The sequence below is a fragment of the Diabrotica undecimpunctata genome, chromosome 7 (assembly GCF_040954645.1).
Source record: "Diabrotica undecimpunctata isolate CICGRU chromosome 7, icDiaUnde3, whole genome shotgun sequence".
NCBI classification, from domain to species: Eukaryota; Metazoa; Arthropoda; class Insecta; order Coleoptera; family Chrysomelidae; genus Diabrotica; species Diabrotica undecimpunctata.
Genome location: NC_092809.1, coordinates 34,419,992 through 34,440,086, shown reverse-complemented (window position 1 = coordinate 34,440,086; position 20,095 = coordinate 34,419,992). Strand labels below are relative to the sequence as shown.

General features: G+C 33.2%; 1 protein-coding gene and 1 long non-coding RNA gene across 3 annotated transcripts; one reads left to right on the top strand and one right to left on the bottom strand.

The window, feature by feature from the left end:
* Positions 1–1,092: 1,092 nt before the first annotated feature.
* On the bottom strand, positions 1,093–19,105 carry LOC140445169 (uncharacterized). The gene is made up of 6 exons (XM_072537040.1): positions 18,920–19,105; positions 18,444–18,635; positions 18,233–18,340; positions 18,035–18,142; positions 9,765–9,978; positions 1,093–5,290 (listed from the first exon to the last, which is right to left on the bottom strand). Exons 1-6 carry the CDS (start codon positions 18,982–18,984, stop codon positions 4,544–4,546), a joined length of 1,434 nt encoding a protein of 477 aa, XP_072393141.1. The 5' UTR covers positions 18,985–19,105; the 3' UTR covers positions 1,093–4,543.
* LOC140446237 (uncharacterized) lies at positions 5,629–9,066 on the top strand. Of its 2 annotated transcripts, XR_011951476.1 has the most exons (4): positions 5,629–5,935; positions 5,994–6,169; positions 6,572–6,875; positions 6,950–9,066. It is a non-coding gene; the product is annotated as an uncharacterized lncRNA (long non-coding RNA). The 2 variants fall into 2 exon arrangements; XR_011951475.1 differs by having other exon boundaries at positions 6,572–9,066.
* Positions 19,106–20,095: the final 990 nt, after the last annotated feature.

Sequence of the window (20,095 nt, the reverse complement as noted above, 5' to 3'; positions counted from 1 at the left end):
GAACTGCTTAATTCATTATTCGGAAAGTATTCAGCATCTCCACCGCTGCGCTGTCTGACAAGAATGGTTGTGTCCCATCCAAACCTGAAAATAAAAACAACTATTTACTTAGTCTTTAAAGTGAATTGAAACCAGTGATATTTTATCTACCGATTTATTGGTTGATCTACCGAATTTGATACCTATCTACCGAAATGCCCCTTGGATCTACCGATTTTCAAAAAATCAAAATGCATTTATATTTAACTTTAAAATAAATTTGATAACGTAATTTATATTTTATGTATATTACCATCAAAAAATGTGTATAATACAAATACATTTTAATTCATTTAATACTTCATAATTAATTACTTTTAAAAATAGGGAAATCCCCGGAAATACACTAAAGTGAAAAAAATTATAATAGATGATGGTTGGGTAATCTATTTCAACCAAATCACTTACACTTTTATGCAAATATTATGATAACACCTATTACCCCAAAATATAATCAAACTTAATAATTAAGTTTGAAACAAGTAATGTTTCATAACAAGAAAATTGCACTTACCTGTTACGTTTGAAAATACAATTTTGACACTCGCTGTGAATTCATTTTCATCATTTGGCAAATTTTGTTCACAGTTTATTTGTTCCTGCACTAGCTTTAACATTTGTTTACCTCTGGAACTCATTTTAAACACCTTCTTCCACTATTCAGTGGAAAATAATGTAACATAGCTCCTTCATCCATTAAAAAATCTAGATTTCTGTTACGAATCTTAGAATGTTTATGGAGCAACGTGATAAATATATGCATAATACCTTCATCCATTAAAAAAACCGTTTTTAGTAAAATGTTACATAGCACCTTCATCCACTCGTGTCTTCAATTGTATTATTTAAATAAATTATCTAGTAAATCAGTGGCGGATCCAGGAGCGGGCGATCGGCCCCCCTCTTAATCACGTGATTTAGTTTTTTTTTTAATTATATATAAAGATTATAAAAACATTCAGTTTTCAGTCATCTTTCATTTGGAGGGAGGACCGATCGGCCCTCCCTTTTAACAATACTGGTTCTGCCACTGTGGTAAATGAATATATTTATGACCAGAGATTAATGACAACTAATTTTTATTTAAAATTTGTAATATTTATGATATAATTTTTCTGAGACTCGACATAGTTTTTTGTACAAAATTTGCAATTTTGAGGTTATATTATAAGCAACAGAATTTATGTAAAAATCGTATTTATTAATGCATTCAATTTATGATGAAGTGGTAAGATTGTCGGAATTAATATGGTCAGAGAAGGTATCCTACGGGTCCTAGAAGACTATAATACACCTAGAGACTTCATTTTTGCTATACTGAGATAGTAAAAAATCATATAAACCTTGTATGATGTTTGTCGCGGTCTTTTGTCATTTTTTTTTCTAATAGGTGTACTAGAGAGCGACAAAAAAATTGTATGTCAGAGATTAGTTTCCAAGGAAAACCAACATATTGCATCTTTCAAATAGAATTTTGTATAAATATCTCAGAGGAAGTTTTTTTTGGTTTTGGTTTGGTTTGGAACCTTTAGCCACGTAATTACATATAACTATTAGTATTCATTTATACGATATTGTACAGGAAGGACACTCTTCACGCTCAGGAGTTCACCAGAGCACTTCATTATAACACACAAGACATAAATCTCGGTTAGATAGGTTGGTGGACATACATACAAAGGAAATATCGATTCAAATAGTCAATTTTTTATTTAATTACACCTAATTTAGTTTTTTGCAGAAATATTGTTAGTTTACAATTTTTTGTATTATCTTCATTTAATAATAGTACATTTAAGTTTAAGGGAGTATTTAAACCTGCTTATAGCAATTCTTGTAGCTGCCACGTGCTTGTATTGAGATGTAAGGGGCAGTTAAAGAATGTGTGATTTAGATCAGCTGTGCTAGTTCCACACTCACATATGCCTGTTGAGAGAACTCCGATTTTGTGTAAATGTTTCGGAAAACAGCCATGATCTACTTGCAATCTTAGGTGAAAGAATTTAATATGACAATCTCATCTCAGAAAACTAAAACTATAGTAGTCAGCAAAGAACCAACCAGATGTAAAATAGAAATTGATGACATCAGTATTGAACAAATAATGGAAATAAAATACCTAGGAATTACACTGTCTAGCTACGGAGACCTGGACAAAGAAGTGAGAGATCAAGTACAAAAAGCAAATAGACTGGAAGGATGCCTTAATAACACTATATGGCGAAACAGATACATTGACACTCAGATGAAATCAAGAATTTATAAAGCCAGTGTAAGACCAATCATGAAATACGCCTCAGAAACCAGACCCGACACAGCCACAACGCAAACGCTACTGGAAACGGCAGAGATGAGAGTACTGAGAAGAATTACAGGAAATACGCTGAGAGATCGAACGAGAAGTGAAGACATTAGAAGAAAATGTAACGTACAGTGTATAAATCGACACAAAATAGAAAAAAAGAATGGAATAACCTCATAAGCAGAATGGAGGAGACACCTGTCGTCAAAATTGCAAGAGATAAGTCACCAATCGGCAGAAGTATCGGACGACGGCGCAAAAGATGGAGTGACAATCTTCCATAGAGGTATTAATCCGCCAATGAACAAGCAGAATTGCTTATAAAGAGGAAGATGAAGAAGAAGAATAAAACACTGAAAACTTTGTTTTCAAAACTTCCACAAAGTTTATTATAAAATCTTATCACTACAACTGATTCGCCAGAATGCCTTTCTCAAATTATCTATTTATGGTATGTGTTTACACTTTAGAGTCTTTAACGGAATAGGTTGAGGAGGGGAGGGGAGGTTTTATTGTTACATAAAAATTTAATTTTTATTGTTTAAAAAATAGCAATAATTGGAAAAAAAATGGAGTTTCTCCTTTAAATTTTTTCGATCCCTTAAACATAAACATAACTTACAGCCTTCATATTTCAAATTTGCAAAATTATGCTGGGCCAAAATAAACACTTTAAATAGTCGATTTTTTTACATATAAATAAAGGCTCAAGGTTTCAAACGCACTTTTAAAAATTCAAATCTATCAACTACGAGAACCTAGGGAATTTTTTAGAGTTATAAACAATTTTTTGGCTTATAAATAAATAAAATAGTTTCGCGAGTTTTAAACATATCAAAATTTGTACACTTATAGAACTTGGAAAGACGCTTCTTTAAAAAACAATACACTCAATAGACTCGGTTTATTGGTTGCCGACATCGAAGTTAGCATGCATTTGCCATTTAACCATAAGTGATAGAATGTCCGTTTTTAAACAAATACCCTTGTCTTGTCAAGTACTTTTTATATAAACATATGGAATATTTTCACACTTCTTACATTGAAACAGAAGGTGTAATCTCAAATATCGCTCTTGAGTCGATTGTTTTGCACTCAAGTGTATATATATATATATATATATATATATATATATATATATATATATATATATATTACTAAAATTAAAATTCACTTCATTATGTAATTGATAAGTTCAGAAATAAAAACTCAATAGAAAGAAAATGCGATTATTGAATGGCATAAAAATTTTTATTGCAAATTTTTGTCCTGTCGTCCAAGATGAATTAAAAAAATATATAAAAATCGGATGACAGGAAGAAGAGAAAATACAATTTTTGGAGCGCTTTGTAATTTTGAACTCACCGATTCACTTTCTGCGCGCGGCGCACAGAGAGACTACCCCAACCATAACTCTCACGCACTTCGAACTTTTTATGCGAAAGTTTTTTGTTTATCTTTTTTAAGCATGTTATAACGAGGAGTATCACGCAAAAATTTTTATATAAAAGGTTGTTATAATTTTGTTAATAAAAAATTAAGCACAATGTTTGCGACGACTGATGCATATCGTGATTATTGATACAAAGTATATCCTGAAGTGATTCCAGCAAAAAAAAATTTACTCCCATGGAATATATCGAATTCAAAAAGATCCCGTCTGGACTATTTAGAAAACTAGGATGTTATAATGCATTGTAACACTAAAGACTTAAGAAAGGGAAGAAGAGGACAATACTGATCACCAAAATGAATTTCGGTAGGTCGGTATTGCTACAATATGACTAGAAAATACTGAGAAAGAATTATATTGGTCATTAGAAAAAGGCAAAAACAATAAAGAGATCAAAGGCGCAACAACTTTGGAGAAAAAATCAAAGTGAAATAGCCTCACTTACTAAATAAGAAAGTGCTTTTAGGTCACGATAACGTACCTACCTACAAATAACCGATTGCAATGGCTAAAATATGAATTTAGTTTTGAATTAGTGAAGTCGTTCGTCAGATTTGACTCCAAGCGTGTAAAACGTATTTCTAATTAAATTTCTGGTTTGATAATTACTGAGATGATAGTTATCGAACAACCCCGCTATTTGTGCGAATTCTCCATTGACCTTAAACACGTTTGGAGGTTAAATGATATGCAAGAGTTTGAAGGCTAACATGACCAGACCCAGATATAACGCAGCTTCAATTACTTGTTTATTGAGAAGGATAATCAGACTTTGACAAAGAAGGAATTACTGATCTTACCACAGCACCTGTTTCGTCAATAACGATCGTATCACTGATAAAAATATGTGAAGTTGATTCAGTCTTTAATACAATTTCATTTTTAAGGATATCTGTACTTATATTAGTATTTTCTAAAATGCCGCACGAGTTATAATTACCGGGAGCACAGTACAGGTAACAATTATCTGAATTCACATCATTCGCGCTGGTATCGGATTCAGTCTTAACATGAGTTTCAGTTTTCAGTATTTCTGTATTTGATTGAAGCGGGAATTCACTGGATCGGTTCGAAGTGATCGGATGTTCGTTGATAGGTTCTTCTTTAATATTGCTCAAGTCTGACGTAAATATATCAAATTTTTCTTCGACTTCTGTATTTATATTGTTTACACAAACTGTGTCGGGACGATCACAATCTTGGCTATCGGGCGCTGTTACTTTTATTACTTTATCTTGCACTTTAGAACAATCCCAGGCTTCTTGACTAGCGGGTCTCTTTTTTAGAACCGACGTACCAGGCTTCATAAGGTGCAGTTGGTCCTCGCGTTGAATAATTTCCTCAAATGTTACACTTTCACTGTTTGGACAGAAACTTGCTTTGTATTGTTTAATGAGCTTTTGGTTGTTCATGCACTTTTCGAAGAAATTGAAAGACTTTTCGAGTTTTACGCTACAATACGAACACATTACGGGATTTTCGATTATGTCATGGTCCTGTAACAAAATAAAGATTATACACATCACTTTAGTATTTTTCATACTAAAATCATGTTAGGTATGTCACCATTTGTACAAACTGATATCATCTGTATTTAAAATTTCCATAACATCAATCTTAGAATTGATATTTCCCTAACACAGATAAAAATTTGACACATATACGGAGCTGAATTATATTGATTAAATATACAAAAATATTTCTTATTATTAATATAAATTTTATGCAACTAATTTTTAAGATTAATAATCCAAAAATAATCATTTTAATTAAATAGATTAGTACGCCAGTGATACGGGTATAAATGAAACGCAAATGACATTTGGGTGTGTGACCAGAATGCTTACAGCGTTGACGATAATTTACAACCTTATAGTAAGAATTCTGTTTATGTTTCTTTTCATATGTGTATTAATTTGATTCGCAATATACAACTTTAATAAACGGTATTTATAAATACATGTTAAATATAGCTTAATGGTTTTAAAAACTAATTACTGTTGTGCATTGTGACTGTGTTTTGAAAAATGCCAAAACAACTGAATAGTCGCTGTAGAGAGCTGATTGCTTGTTTAATAGATTATTTTGAACAAGAACGAAATAATCGCAGGCTTGTTTTACCATTAAATGCAGCAAGAGAGGTAAGCTAAATCATTTAGAATATATAATTTTGTATTACAATGTTCTTATTTATTTTAGCTCATTGTCGCTGCCTTCAATTAAGTATATCTACTATTAATATTTCTCAAGCTGTTAAAAATAATGAACTTTTAAAATCACCACCTAAAAAATGGTCTTACAAAAAGACTAAAACTAATACAGAAAAGTTGAAAGTCAGTGGTGTCCGTGATGTTATTTAGACATGTACAAAAAAAGTAAGAACAACTAATTATAGTCTTTTCTTTGCAGAAAAACATGTAACTTTAAGATTATTAAGAGACAACTTGGTTAAAAAGCAGATGTTCGATGGTTCCATTACATCATTATGGAGGTTATTAAAGGAATTGGGTTCCAGATGGAAACAATATTCACCAAGGCGTTGACTTGTGGAACTTCCTAATATTGCAGTAAAGAGAACTTTATTTTTAAGAAATTATATTGTAGAGAAGGAAGCATCTATGTATAAGTTTGTTTCCATTGATGAAACATGGATCTTCCAAAATGGAAAATATGTCAATCATGGCAAAATGACCACAAAAGACAACCAATTCGTTAATTATATTATTATTATCAGCATTGGGTTTATTAAGTTTATAAAAGTTTTCATTTTTTTGCAGATATATTATAATCAATGATAGTGAGGATATATTAATTGACAGTGGCCAAGTGATATATTCTTCAAAAACCAAACTATCTGATTGCCATAACGAAATGAATAAAGATAACTTTTTACACTGGTTTGAAAAGCAGTTATTAGAGAACCTTGTACAACCTTTGATAATTATTATGGACAATGCATAATATCATATGTTGCTACATAAAATGTCAAATTCAAGCATAAATATAAGACTGGCTAACTAAGAAAAACATAAATTTTTCAGTTAATATGTTTAAATGTGAACTCCTGAAAATGGTTAAACAGTAAGCTAATCAAATATATAATGAAATAATCATATAAAATTTTGTACATATAAATGAGAATCATTCTTTTTTAGAAATAAGCCACCTCACATGTACAATACCTGGCCAAATTATTAGGCCAAGCAAGGAAAAATTTACTAAATGAAGTTATTTTAATGTCATGATTATGAATATTAACTCTTAGGTAATTAAACTGTACTAAAGAAGTTAACAGAAAACTTGTATTTATTAAAAAAGTATAATTTTTTACAAAGTAGGGATAAATTTAATATTTTGTATGTCCGCCTTTGGCTGCTAAAAGAGCTTGAACACGTCATGCTCTCAATACAGGCTTGAACAGTTTCCTGGGGATAAGGATTATGATTCCACTCATATATGAGCGTTTCAAGTAACTCCCTTTTATTAGTAATGTTTTTTTTTTTTCGCAATCTCCCTTTTCAGTAGTTCCCACCCATTCTCAATAGCGTTCATATCAGGAGAGTTGCCTGACCAGTCAAGAACTTTGAGAGTGTTTGATGGTGGGCACAATGCAGTCGGGCTTGTATTTCTCGTTGGGACGTCTCCGAACAAACTTCGTTTTTTCTGTCAAAACTTGAAAAACGGATTCAACAAAATTTTTAGAAATGCTCATGTTTTTTTAGTTTTTAATATTGATATTCAAGCAAATAACACAAATATACTTTTTCCAGTTTTTCACTGTCCAGTTTTTGTATTTTTGTGCCCATTCGATACGTTTTTTTATCATAGCCGGAGTAAGCCTTGGCTTTCGAGCTGGTCTCCTAGCTACCAGTTTGTTTTTGACAAGTTTCCGACGAACTATTCTTTCTGAAACACAAATTCCTTCATCTCTTATCTCCTGGGTAAGCATTCGCAGTGGTTTCTTTTTGTTTACTAGGCAAATATCTCTTCTTTCATCTAGTCACACGATGTCTTCCGCTGCGACCCGTACGCTTTGGATCCAGACAGACTTAATTTCTGTTTTATATTTCTTACAGAACTTCTTGATACTCCTACCATTGCTGCTATTTCATTTTGAGATATTTGTTCAGCTTTTAGGAGTCCAAATACCTGGTCTACTCGTTTTCGTGACAGATCAGCGTTTTTCCCCATCTAAAAATGTATTATACCCTTAATTATACCAATAATTTCACTGCATATGTTTATATGCCGAATGCTAAGAATAACATGGACCTGCAGAACTAAGAATGAAGAAGCACTGAGAACAATGAACACACGCCCTCATATCAAGCCCAGAATAGAGAGAAATTTGCCATATTGATCGCCAACCTCAACAGAGAAGGCACTTAGGAGGAGAATATGTTTATAATCTAAAATGAGAAAAAATATAGATTATGAATACAAATCAGATAACAGCTGAACTTTAATCGTAGATCCTTGGTCTTCAATGTATGCAGATGATGTGTTGGTAGTAAAGTCTATGATCCTGCATAAATTCGGTAAATTCCAAGATTGATTGAATTGATTGATCTAAGGCTGACTGATTGATTGGATAATTTGTTGTCTTTAATTGATTTTCAAATTTTACATTCAGAGTTCGTAGGTGTAATTTTGTTAAACATTTTCCAATGAACAAAATGATTGTAAGTGGTAGTAAAATAGACCTTGATTTATTTCTATGTGCTTGAATAATATTTGTAAACAAAGTGTAAACCGGCTATTGTAATTTTTTTAATTTGTAATTTGCTCTCTTTCGGTTCTTTATATATACTGCACTATTTACTGCTTGTATATTTTTTGGTTTAATGTATCATCTTGTAATATTTTATATATAATTGTGTGGTACCCGTTAATAAATAAATAATTAAACTTTGAAAAATTAAAGCCAAATATCGAGCACAATGTTAATAATCAAATCTTGTCCAAGTACTTTCGCTTTCTACAGCATCATCAGGGGCAACAGTTTAAAATTATTTAAAAAGATTCTACGCTACATTCTTGTCGGTAACAGGAGAGAGAATTCTCTCCTTGTTCTAGTGTAGTGTTATGTACAATTTATGTTTAAATTTCATGTTTATTGCATTCTGCGCTTGCTGGATAGCCCAAATTTGACGAAATGTCCCTGATGATGCTGTAGAAAGCGAAAGTACTTGGGCAAGATTTGATTATTAAAATTGTGCTCGATATTTGCCTTTAATTTTTCAAAGTTCATTTATTCGAGCATTCAACCTTATATCAAAATAAATAATTGTTCTTCTATATATTAAATGTATATTTAATATATTATCTGTGGATTTTCTTTACCTTGTGGGTGTATCTGAATAATGAGAATATTGAATAATAAGATTTAGCATTTCTATTTATTTTTTAAGTTGAGATAACTTTAAAAATGGTAATTTAAAGCTCAAGACCGACCATTAACCCTAAATGTTCCTAAAATCTTATAAATCAGTTGGGCTTTCTGTTCATTTTAGATTCTCGCAATTCGGTTCATTCATTTCACAATATTTCTATTTCCTTTTTTATCACACTAGCTTTCCCAGTCCTTTTAAATGTCACATTGAATTTTCCCTGATTTAGATGCAATATTACACAATGAAAGTTATTAATTTATTAAGTGCCTCACTATTTGAGTCTTAAAATGTATTTAAAATTATACATTTTTATGTGATCTTTTATAATATTTTGGATCAAACGTATCTTGTTTTCCACATTATTGAAAAGTAAAAAAAAAATAATTTTGAAATACATTTTAAAAATCCAATTGACTAGTGTGTTCTAAAATAGTTGACATTTTGAAAATTCCTCACTTATTAACTAATCTAATGTTAAGCCACGCAGTGGGGTTCTGACGTCGTAAATCTTGAATGACGTGACATGATTTTTGCATGAAAAATTCTATATATACTAATACCATTATAGTTTACTTACAAATTCCGGCATCAACGCATGGATCATCTTGATGTACATATTACTCTGAAGAATTTTATTTCGTTTGAAGTCAGCACTCCTTACTGGATACATTTTATCGTGAAACGGTCCAAGACATATGAGCTGGGTTCGAGAAACGAACTTAAAGCATAATCTGCAATAGAGTTTCTCCGTTATGCAATTCGTTCGATCGATTTCGACGGGTACACTGTGACTGAAAAACAAAAATAATATGCTTTCATATAACCAGTATTTTAATATACTAGGTGAGGCAAAAGTAATCACCTTACTGGAAAATGCTTTTGAAAATTTTTCTGAAGTAAACAAACTCAAAATACAAATCGAAAAGCCATGAATCCAAGAAAGTGGAATAATTGTTTTGGTCACTAGCCTTGAAGCGAATGGAACAACACGAGCTGCTCCCAAGGCTGACCGGCTCCGGAGCAGCCGTTCTGCTGAGAATATCGCTGCTGTTGCCCAAGATGTCGAAGAGGAGTCTGGAACATCGACAAGACGACGTACCACGCAATTGAGCATTAGTCGGCGGCCCCTTCGCATAATTTTGGTGAAAGTTTTGAAGATGTTTCCTTACAAAGCGCTGTAAGATGTTTACCGCCAAATGCCTCTAACCGAGCGTTTCTGAGCGTCGAGCCATCCTGAATCTCAACGAAGAGAAGGACGATTTTTCATCGAAAATTATCATGAGCGATGATCAAAGTTACTGCGTGGTGTGCTGTTTACGGTGGAGGAGTCATCAGGCCATTTTTCTTTGAGACCGCATTTTTTTCCTCAGTTGGAGGAATTGGGACTAGAGAACATGTAGTTCCAAGAGGACGGTGCAAGGGCGCATACTGCTCGAGCCACATACGATATTCTGAAGGAAGCATTTCCGGGTCACTTAATCTCTCTATTTGTGATCGGGTCTCTATCGGGTGATCTGGCCGGCCAGATCACCCGATTTAACCGTTCTAGACTTCTTTTTATGGGGTTTTTTGAAGTTACGGATTTACGTCAACAAGTCTCAGACTCTTAAGGCCCTTAAGGAGAATATTCGCCAGGAATGTGAAAACTTGTCGTTCGAAGCTCTAGCGATAGTGATGGAAAATGCCATAAAACGGGCCCGTATAGTCATCAACTTCAGCGGCGGAAACTTGGCCAATATAATTTTCTCCACTAATAATGGAATATATTCTAATGGATTAAATAAAGAAATTTCACTAGCAGAACCAATGTTTTTCATAAAAAAAAATTACAGCAAAAGAACATCGGGTGATTACTTTTGCCTCACCTATTCATCATCATCATCATGATTCAATAGCGTTACAACTATTTGTGAGTCTTTGCAGCGTTTACTATTGCCATCCATGTTTGCAGATCCCGTGCTACTATTTTCCATGGTCTCACTCCCATTTTCTCAAGATCCTTACTGACTGCTTCTTTCCGACTTTTTCTGGGCCGTCCTACAGATCTTCTCCCGCCTGGGTTTTCCGCCGATTCTACTTTGTTGTCATTAGTTATTTTTGCTACTAGATATTTAAATTCTTTAACTAGCTCCAAGTTATGATCATTTATGGTAATATTAGTAATATAATAATATTTGAAACGGTCATACATTTTGTTTTATCTTCATTAACTTCTAACGTTAATTGTCCACTGGTTTAATAAAGCTATACTTTATTTAATTATTTATCCGTGTCTCTAGACTGCATATTCTGTTTGCCGTTTACAACCAAATCATCATTTCTTCTTCTCGTATATATCTTCTTCAGTTAGGTCTCTTTTTCCATTGCTGTTTTTATTCGTCGGTTCCACTGTATTCTAGGACGTTCCCTTTTCCTCCTTCTATTTCTTTTCCATTTGCAATTTCTCAACGGAATTTTTGTCTCGTCCATCCTTCGCGTAATTCCATACCAGAGTAATTTTCTTTTTTTCTATTTCGTCCTTCACATTCATTAGTTCTCTAATTCGTTCATTTCTCACTTTGTCTGTAATGTTAATGTGCAGCTTCTTCTCCAAAACATAATTTCCATTACATTTATTCTGTTTTCCATTTGTCTCCCACGTCTCTGAGCCATACAATGAGAAGCTTTCCACTATTGTCTTAAAGATTTGGTATTTAGTTTTGCTTGTAATATCGTGGCTCCATATAATCGACTAAAATTGTCGGATTATTATATTTCCTTTCTTTTTATTTCATTTATTACATCCATTTCATCTAATCCTGTATTTGTTAAAGTTACCCCAAGTATTTATATTTATTTGTTTCTTTTATTGAGGTGTTATTTATCTCCAGGTCATTTGCGGTGTATTCCAATGACTATGTATTGTGCTTTATCATAATTAATTTTCAAAGCCCAGCTTCCAAATTCTTCTTCCAGCTTTTTTATCATGTAGACGATTGTCTTTTATTAAAATTATTTGTTCATCGGCAAAAAAAACGCTATGGATATAGTTGCAGTAAATTTTTACTTTCATCTGTCAGCATTTCTTGTTCCAGTTTTTTGGTGTTTTATTTATATTAAAGTTTAAATAAGGTTGAAGACAGGCAGCGTCCTTGTCGAAGTCCTTTATCGACTTAAAACGAGTTTGAGTAGTTTTGTCCGACTTTTATTTTACATTCATTGTCTTCGTAAAGATATTTTACGGGATTTATGTAGGTGTTATCTACTAAGTGATTTTTCATCGCTTTCTACAGGTTGTTGACTGGGACACTATCATAGGCATTTCGGAGATGAATTCTATGATCTGTTTTATAGAAAATATATTATCAGTACATGAGGGTCCGGGACAAAAACCTTTCTGTTCTTCTGAAGTTCGCAGCTGTTCCTCCATCTTTTCTTTAATAATTTTCGCATCCAATCTTCCCACAGAAGGTGAAACGCATACTACCCTATAATTATTTTGGTCTTTTTGTTTCCCTTTTTATGTATGGGGCTTAAGTAGCCATTTTTCATTTCTTCGGCATTTTCCTATCAAATAAGCATTTGTTAAATATTTTGTCACTCGACTGAGAAGTAGACATATTGAGACCTCAGTGCCGTTTGACGGTTCTCCTATTTCTGGAGAACAAGATACTGGTACGTCAGAGGGGAGTAGGCAGATTGAGACCCCGAACTCGAACGGAACCATATTCCTCTTGATAATAGCTCCAAAATTAGTCTTAAATTCTCAACGCGGTTCTTCCTTTCAATTCAAAATTAATTTCAGTCCTAATTCTCTGTTTAAATTCAGGTACATGTGCGCAATGCGGTGTGCTTCATCTTGCTGGTACCATAGAAAATTGTCCGGTAGCTGAGGATTTTGATGATTTGGGTATAGAGTAGTAGTAGATCCAAAGTAAATCCAAATACTTGTCAACGTTCAACGAACCGCCAATAAAAAATGATCCCAAAATTTGATTACGAACTATTCCCGACCACACGTTGACTGTCTGTGGATACTGAGTGTGCCTTTCCACCGTCCGGTGATGGTTTTCCTGTGCCCATTACCTACAGTTCTGCTTATTTACTGTACATGTTAGAGGAAGGTGGTCTCATCTCAGAAAGCACACTTCCATAAAAATTGCGGATAATGATTACATCTTCTTCTTCTTAAGGTGCCTTCTCCATTACCGAAGGTTGGCTATAACTACAGCAAATTGCTCTTTATCTTGAGCTGTTCTTAGTATCGAATGTGTGTCCATGCCTGATTACATATATCCATCATTAATTCACAAAATTCTTGTCTGCGATCGAAATCATCTTCATTAAGTTCAACTGAATCATTTACACTTAATATGGGTGCCACTTATTCTCTTTTAGAGACTTTAAAACAGATGTTTGACATATCGATCTTGCGTAAGGCCTGAATGACCTTTCGTATATTTATCACCAACATTGCCAAAATTTCCTAATTTTGCTTTGATTTTGGTCACCGTCGATTTTATAATAGGTCTACCGAAATATGTATTGTTAAATTTTACTGTTAAATACTGTTAAAAGATTTAAACCAATAAAAAGTAATTTTAAAAAACTATTTACAGGCAGCGGAGGAACGAAAATTAAAAAATACGTATATAATCTATATACGTATTCCAGAATTAATTTCTGGAAATTTTATACGACATAACTGACATAAGAACAAATATGACATTCGTATACAAAAAGATGCGCTCTTTTCGATAATAGTGTAAAAATAAGGTATTACCGTTAAAAAAAAATGATAATGACGTCATAACTCGAACAGTGATGACGCCAACAAAAATATGAGTTTACCAAAAAAATGCGTAACTGAAAAATAAAATCGACCTGTATATATATATAGATGACAATAAATGTTAATAATTTTTTATAAACACAACAGTACATGGCGAATAAATGCCTAAGATGAAAAATAAAGTGACATCTATCAAGAGCAGTAAACGTGGGTAGCTGTTACGGTGTGACCTTTGGCGTTTATTCACGATATACTATTCACCACAATACATAAAAAAATATATTCATTCTGCTGCTAATCACTACGAAAGTGTACCTACCATGGACGTATGGACACAGCAATAAGATACCTTAAACACACACTGTTTTGAAGCTTCGATATTCCTGGGCAAGAGGGCAAATGGGAGTAAAACGGGTATCGATAGAATGTGACGCTTCATCAATGAGCATAAGCGTGCTTGAATTTTTACTCGCGGGGATAATTATTCAGACGTTAATAATATTGGAAGTAGTAATAATGTATAAAAACACGTTTTTATAGAAAAAATATAATACAATTATGTATTATATTTGTCTATATATGTTATAATTGTCTTAAAATTAATACAATAAAATATAGTTGAGCTCAAGTAAATTTTTTAATATGTATCAAATAATGCTACGATAAAAAAATCAATTACAAAAAAAAAATTCATTTGTCAAATTTAAGTACATACTTATATTTATTGATAATGTATTTAAACATATTTGTCAAATTTTGATACTTTTACTTTTACTTTTTCGTGTCTGGATCCGACTACAGTTTTTCTGCCCAATATCGGGCTACGTCTACACCCTTTGTATTTGCGAGCCATAAATCATCGAGGGTGCACTGTGATGGGCAAAGTCTGCATACTCTCAGGTGCTCCATGTTCTGTATTTCCCCACATTCACAAAGTGCGTCGCTGTCTGTCTTGATGCCCCATTTAATGAGGTTCTGTTTTACAGGGGCAACACCTGTGCGTATGCGATTCAGTGTCCGCCAGGTTCTCCAGTCCAGGTTCATTCCATTAGGTCGTTCTGGATGTAGGGGGAACAGTTCGGGTGGTTCGACGCTGACATTTCTCATAAACCTTTTCCTTGATTTAAGTCGGCTGATTCCTGGTGGTTCGTCAAACCCGTATAATTGGTGCCTTTCATCGAAAGTTTGCCTGAACTTCTCCACATATTGTGAGGCGCATCTACGGTCATCTGGTGATGAGAATCCAGCTACCCGGTACAGTAGGGGTAGGGGGGTAGGCTTCATACAACCGGTAATTATTCTGCATGTTTCATTTAACGCCGTGGTGACTTGTTGGGCGTGTCTAGATCTACCCCAGACGGGACAAGCATATTCCCCTGTTGAGAAACATAAGGCCTCAGCTGTTGTCTTCAAGACCTGGGGGTTTGCACCCCACTTGCTCCCTACAAGTTTCCGGAGAAGGTTGTTTCTCGTAGAAACCTTTTGTCTTGTGTTTTGACAGTGGAATTTATACGTTAGTGACCGGTCTAGTACTACTCCAAGATATTTGGGCTTATCAATATGTTTCAAGCGTTGTCCCTCCCAATAAACATTCAGCTTTACATGCGCCAGTTGGTTGTTGAGATGGAATGCACATACTTGGGTTTTAGTAGGGTTTGGCTTTAATGAGTTTTGTTTGTAGTAAGTTGACATCATGTTTAAAGCCTCTTCCATTGTCGACTCTACTTGTGTGAATGTTTTCCCCTTTACGGCTATACCAAGGTCATCAGCGTAGACAAAACTCTCAGTCTGAGGGTGCATTGGTTGGTCGTTGGTGTAGATGTTAAATAAGGACGGCGCCAGAACGCTTCCTTGAGGTAGGCCATTTTTTTGGGTTCTCCATCTGCTCTTCTTTCCATTTAGCAAAACGTAGAAACGTCTATTACACAACAGTGATCTAATGATATTTACCAGGTCGTAGTCAAGCACAGTGTTATAGATCTTAGTTAGCAGGGTTCTGTGGTTTATCGTATCATAGGCCGCTGTGAGGTCTATCAAGGCTACTCCCACTATGTCTTTCTGCTCAAATCCCTCCTCTATGTATTCTGTTAGGTTCAGCACTTGGCCTGTGCATGATTTACCTGGTCTGAAGCCTGCTTGTTGTGGGATTAATTTTGCATCTAATTTTTCCTGGATGCGGTTTAAAATGAGACGTTCATACAATTTATACAAATGGCATAGCAGGGATATCGGACGGTAGCTACTCGGTAGTTCAGGGTCTTTCCCAGGTTTCAGAAGGGCTACTACTTTTGATTTACGCCACAGTTTTGGAATCTGGTAGGTAGAGCGACATATGTTAAATAGATCGAGCACCCATTGTCTCACTTTTTGCCCAAGGTGTTTTATCTGCTCTGTTAGGATTTCGTCCACTCCAGGTGATTTTCCATTTTTCATACAGTCAATACCATTTTTGAGCTCTTCGATGGTAAATGGGTTTCGCAAGAGAGTTGTTTCCTGGTCTTGAGTTCTTATAATCTTTGGCGTTTTGCAACGATTGTTTGTTTTGCCATTCAGAAGCAGTTGGTGGGCTATCTGATTTGGTGTTATTGTACATAGCTCTTTCATCTCTGTGGGATCACCATTAAGTTTTTTGATCATATTCCAAGCCTGCTTACTACTGTGCGTCATATCCATTTTACTTAAAGTCTCGCTCCACCGTTGTTGTCTGGAGGCACTTAGTGTTTGCTGTAGTCTCTCCCCTATCTCTGCCGTAACTTCGCTAAATGGGTCTTTACTATATTCTTCGGTGTACTTTGTCATAATGTCTTTTGCTTCATCGTTCAGACCAGATATGTAATGTTGTTGACATCCTCTGGGTATGTGTTTACATGAGATTCGTTTTACAAGTTTGATAAACGCGTCATAGTTTTTGGGGATCGGGACTATATTTTTCACTTGTGTTTCCAATTCATCAGCAAATTTTGCCCAGTTCGCTTTTTTAAAATTAAACCTTCGTTTGAAAGGAATTTTGGGAGCTTTTATAGCGCTGTAAACGGTTATTCCCACGGGCCTATGTTGCGTCTTCGCTATAGGCTTGTCAAATTTTGATAAATTTGTTTTAATACAATATGAATAGATTTCTCGTAGTAAGGGTTTCTGCTACAAAAATATTTTAATATTGTTCTGAAGCTATTTTCTTGTGACATGTTAAAGTAATTACTATTTAATTATTATTTAAATGGAAATAAGCCACAATTAAAGGTTAAAGTACGTTTATTGACAATTTCAATTTCCACTTCGGAAATCGTTCTCAAAATACAAACATTAGTAAATTAAACAAATTTTGTTTTTTTGTTACTTAGTGAAAAATTCTTTTAATAATTTAATTTTATCTGACTCATCTATATTGACAATTCAGACATACATTATACATTTTAAAGTAGACGACTTTAAAATGATATTGTCAATATTGTTGAGTTGCGTTCCTGGGACGACTTTACTTATAAGGTAGTTCATTCGATTACGTGAAATCAACTTTAACTTAAAAATATCCGTCAGAAAAGATCATAGCATGTAATTCGTCTTTAAAAAAAATACATGCCATGATGACAGTAAAATTCTCCTGTTAGTGATTCCATAGTAAATTATAAGGGAAAAACCAGGAAAAAAAACCTCATAATACTATCCCGACATGGTAAGTATTTGGTCATGCATTTAGTTTACTTTCAATAAACACCAAATTCTGATTTTTTATGTTTGTTATTTAGAAAAACATAAATGATGTATCCCCTATATGTTACCGACTTACTAATACTGGTATTTTTCTTTTAATAACTTCCTTTAATAAATTGGGGCTTATTCCCATTTAAATAGTAATTACAAAAATATTTATTGATCATTCCAAAGCTTTTGCTGGCATTTGACATAAAATTATTTGCAAATATATTAAAAAGTAGGCGTGAAAATGTATAAAGTATTGGAAAGCTATTTAGCGAACAGAAATATTAAAGTAAAAATGGTTAATGAAAAAAAGCAAATGAAAATTCATATATTAAGTTGAGAATAGTTTAATGGATAATAATATATTTACAACTTACCTCTTAAGTGAACGACCTGCAGGATCAATGTCCATCTCAAAATTCTCAACTGAACCTGTATCAGATAATGAATTGGTTGAAGCTTGTCTATCAAGTATTACCTTAGACCTTAAAATATGCATTACATATATTATATACAACTTAAACGTTCATAATGATTTTAGATATAATAATACAAAAATGTATATCCCCCTTTACCTTTTTATTGATGAAGGACCTGAAGCATTCACATTGTACTTAAAATTAAGATGTGATGCATTGTCTACTGGCGTATCTACAAATAATCTCTTACTACTAGTTTCTGATCTGAAAAGCAGTATGTATTACTTTTGTTTCAAGTTTTGCAATAATGATATTAAATTTAAAATTCTACTTATTACTTTTAGATTCATATAATTGTTGTGTTTACCTTAACACTAATTCTGAATCAACTTCAGACACTGGAATAGCACCAATTTTCAAAAATTTTTTGCCACTTGGTTTAATTTGAAAATCTCCTAATCTGAAGTGGGTAGAACAGATCCTGGAATATTTTGAAACCTTTATGTTTTCTCCTAAATTTGCTACCCAAATAGTTCGATCGTCAATATTATTTGGAAACCTACACAGAAAAATAAATGAGTTTTATTCATTTCACTTATTTATTTGAATACATGAGAAATATTAAATTAAAAAGCTACTAAACAGATCTTTTTAATCAGATCATGTCTACATACAATTTAAAAATATCTATTACTAATTTCATGAACTAATATCTTGTTCAATACATTAATGAATATGAATAAACCCAATGGTACGCCTATGAAAGACATATTTTAAAATGTAAACAGACAGGCTTCCTCAGTTCCTCATCTTCAATAATGTAAATAAACAGTAGGTACTTACAAATGAAATGAGAGATCGGGATGTAAATATTTCGTTTTTTTGCAAATGCAACACTGTAGCACCATTATTATAATAATGTTTATTTCACTATTCACAAAATAAATATCACTCAAAATACAGCCAAAATATCGAAAAACAAAACCAAACAAAACTTTTCCTCATCTTAACATCTACTAACCTTGTCCTCAGCTAAGTAAACAAACATGGAACAGCATTTGAAGTTTGACATAGAGCCATAAGACAGAGAAATGTAAACACCGTTGCCATTAATTAATAGTTTTCAGAGATATGTTATACGCTATTATTAAATGATATGCACACTATGTGCACAATGGCACAATTGATATTTGAATTACAATTAAATATATTCATATAACTAATAAATTATTATTTTGGTTTGATAGCACCTGTACAGTATAAAATACGGAGTAATATTTTCAGCGATACGCGAATAAGAAATTTTAATAAAAAAACGTGACAACATTTGGTGCTGAGAATGTGACCTATTCAAATAATTTTGGCTTCAAAATTTTATGTAAATAACTGAGTCCATCCTACCATTGCTCGCAGTCGAATATAAATTCACTTGCTTCTTGCTTTCTGCTTTTCTTTTAGACGCTCTCTGTATTTTCGGGAACGTTCAGCTGGGGTTTGTGGTTGCTTAGTAGGTCTAGATTGTTTTTAATATATCAGTTATCTTTTCAACAAAAATTACTTTGTCTTTATGAAAAATTTTAATTACCTTTGTTAATCGTCCGAAGACGTTGATGCCTTGCGCAATTTTGACGAATTTAAAGGTTCAATTGAATCGTTATTATGAAAAGGCCACAACTCAGAAAAAGTAAATCTTACAGGAGAGTAAGAAAACGTACTATTCTGGTATTAGTTCGAATATCAATTAATTATCGCTTGAGCAGTCTCTAATTGTGATATGTGTGCAAAATTTAATAACCAGAAGAACAACAAAATCAGGTGTTGTGTGAGAAAAAAAAAGTTTTTGGAGTTATGGCTTTTTCCAAACAAATACCTGTGATTTTATGAATAATGATTTTAAGTAATAAAACTCCAGAATTATAGTAATATAACTCCACCAAGTAATGGAATAATATATTACTTGAAAAAATATATTTAGAAATTCAAAGATTTTGTAGTTAGTAGATTAGTAATCCTCTTCTG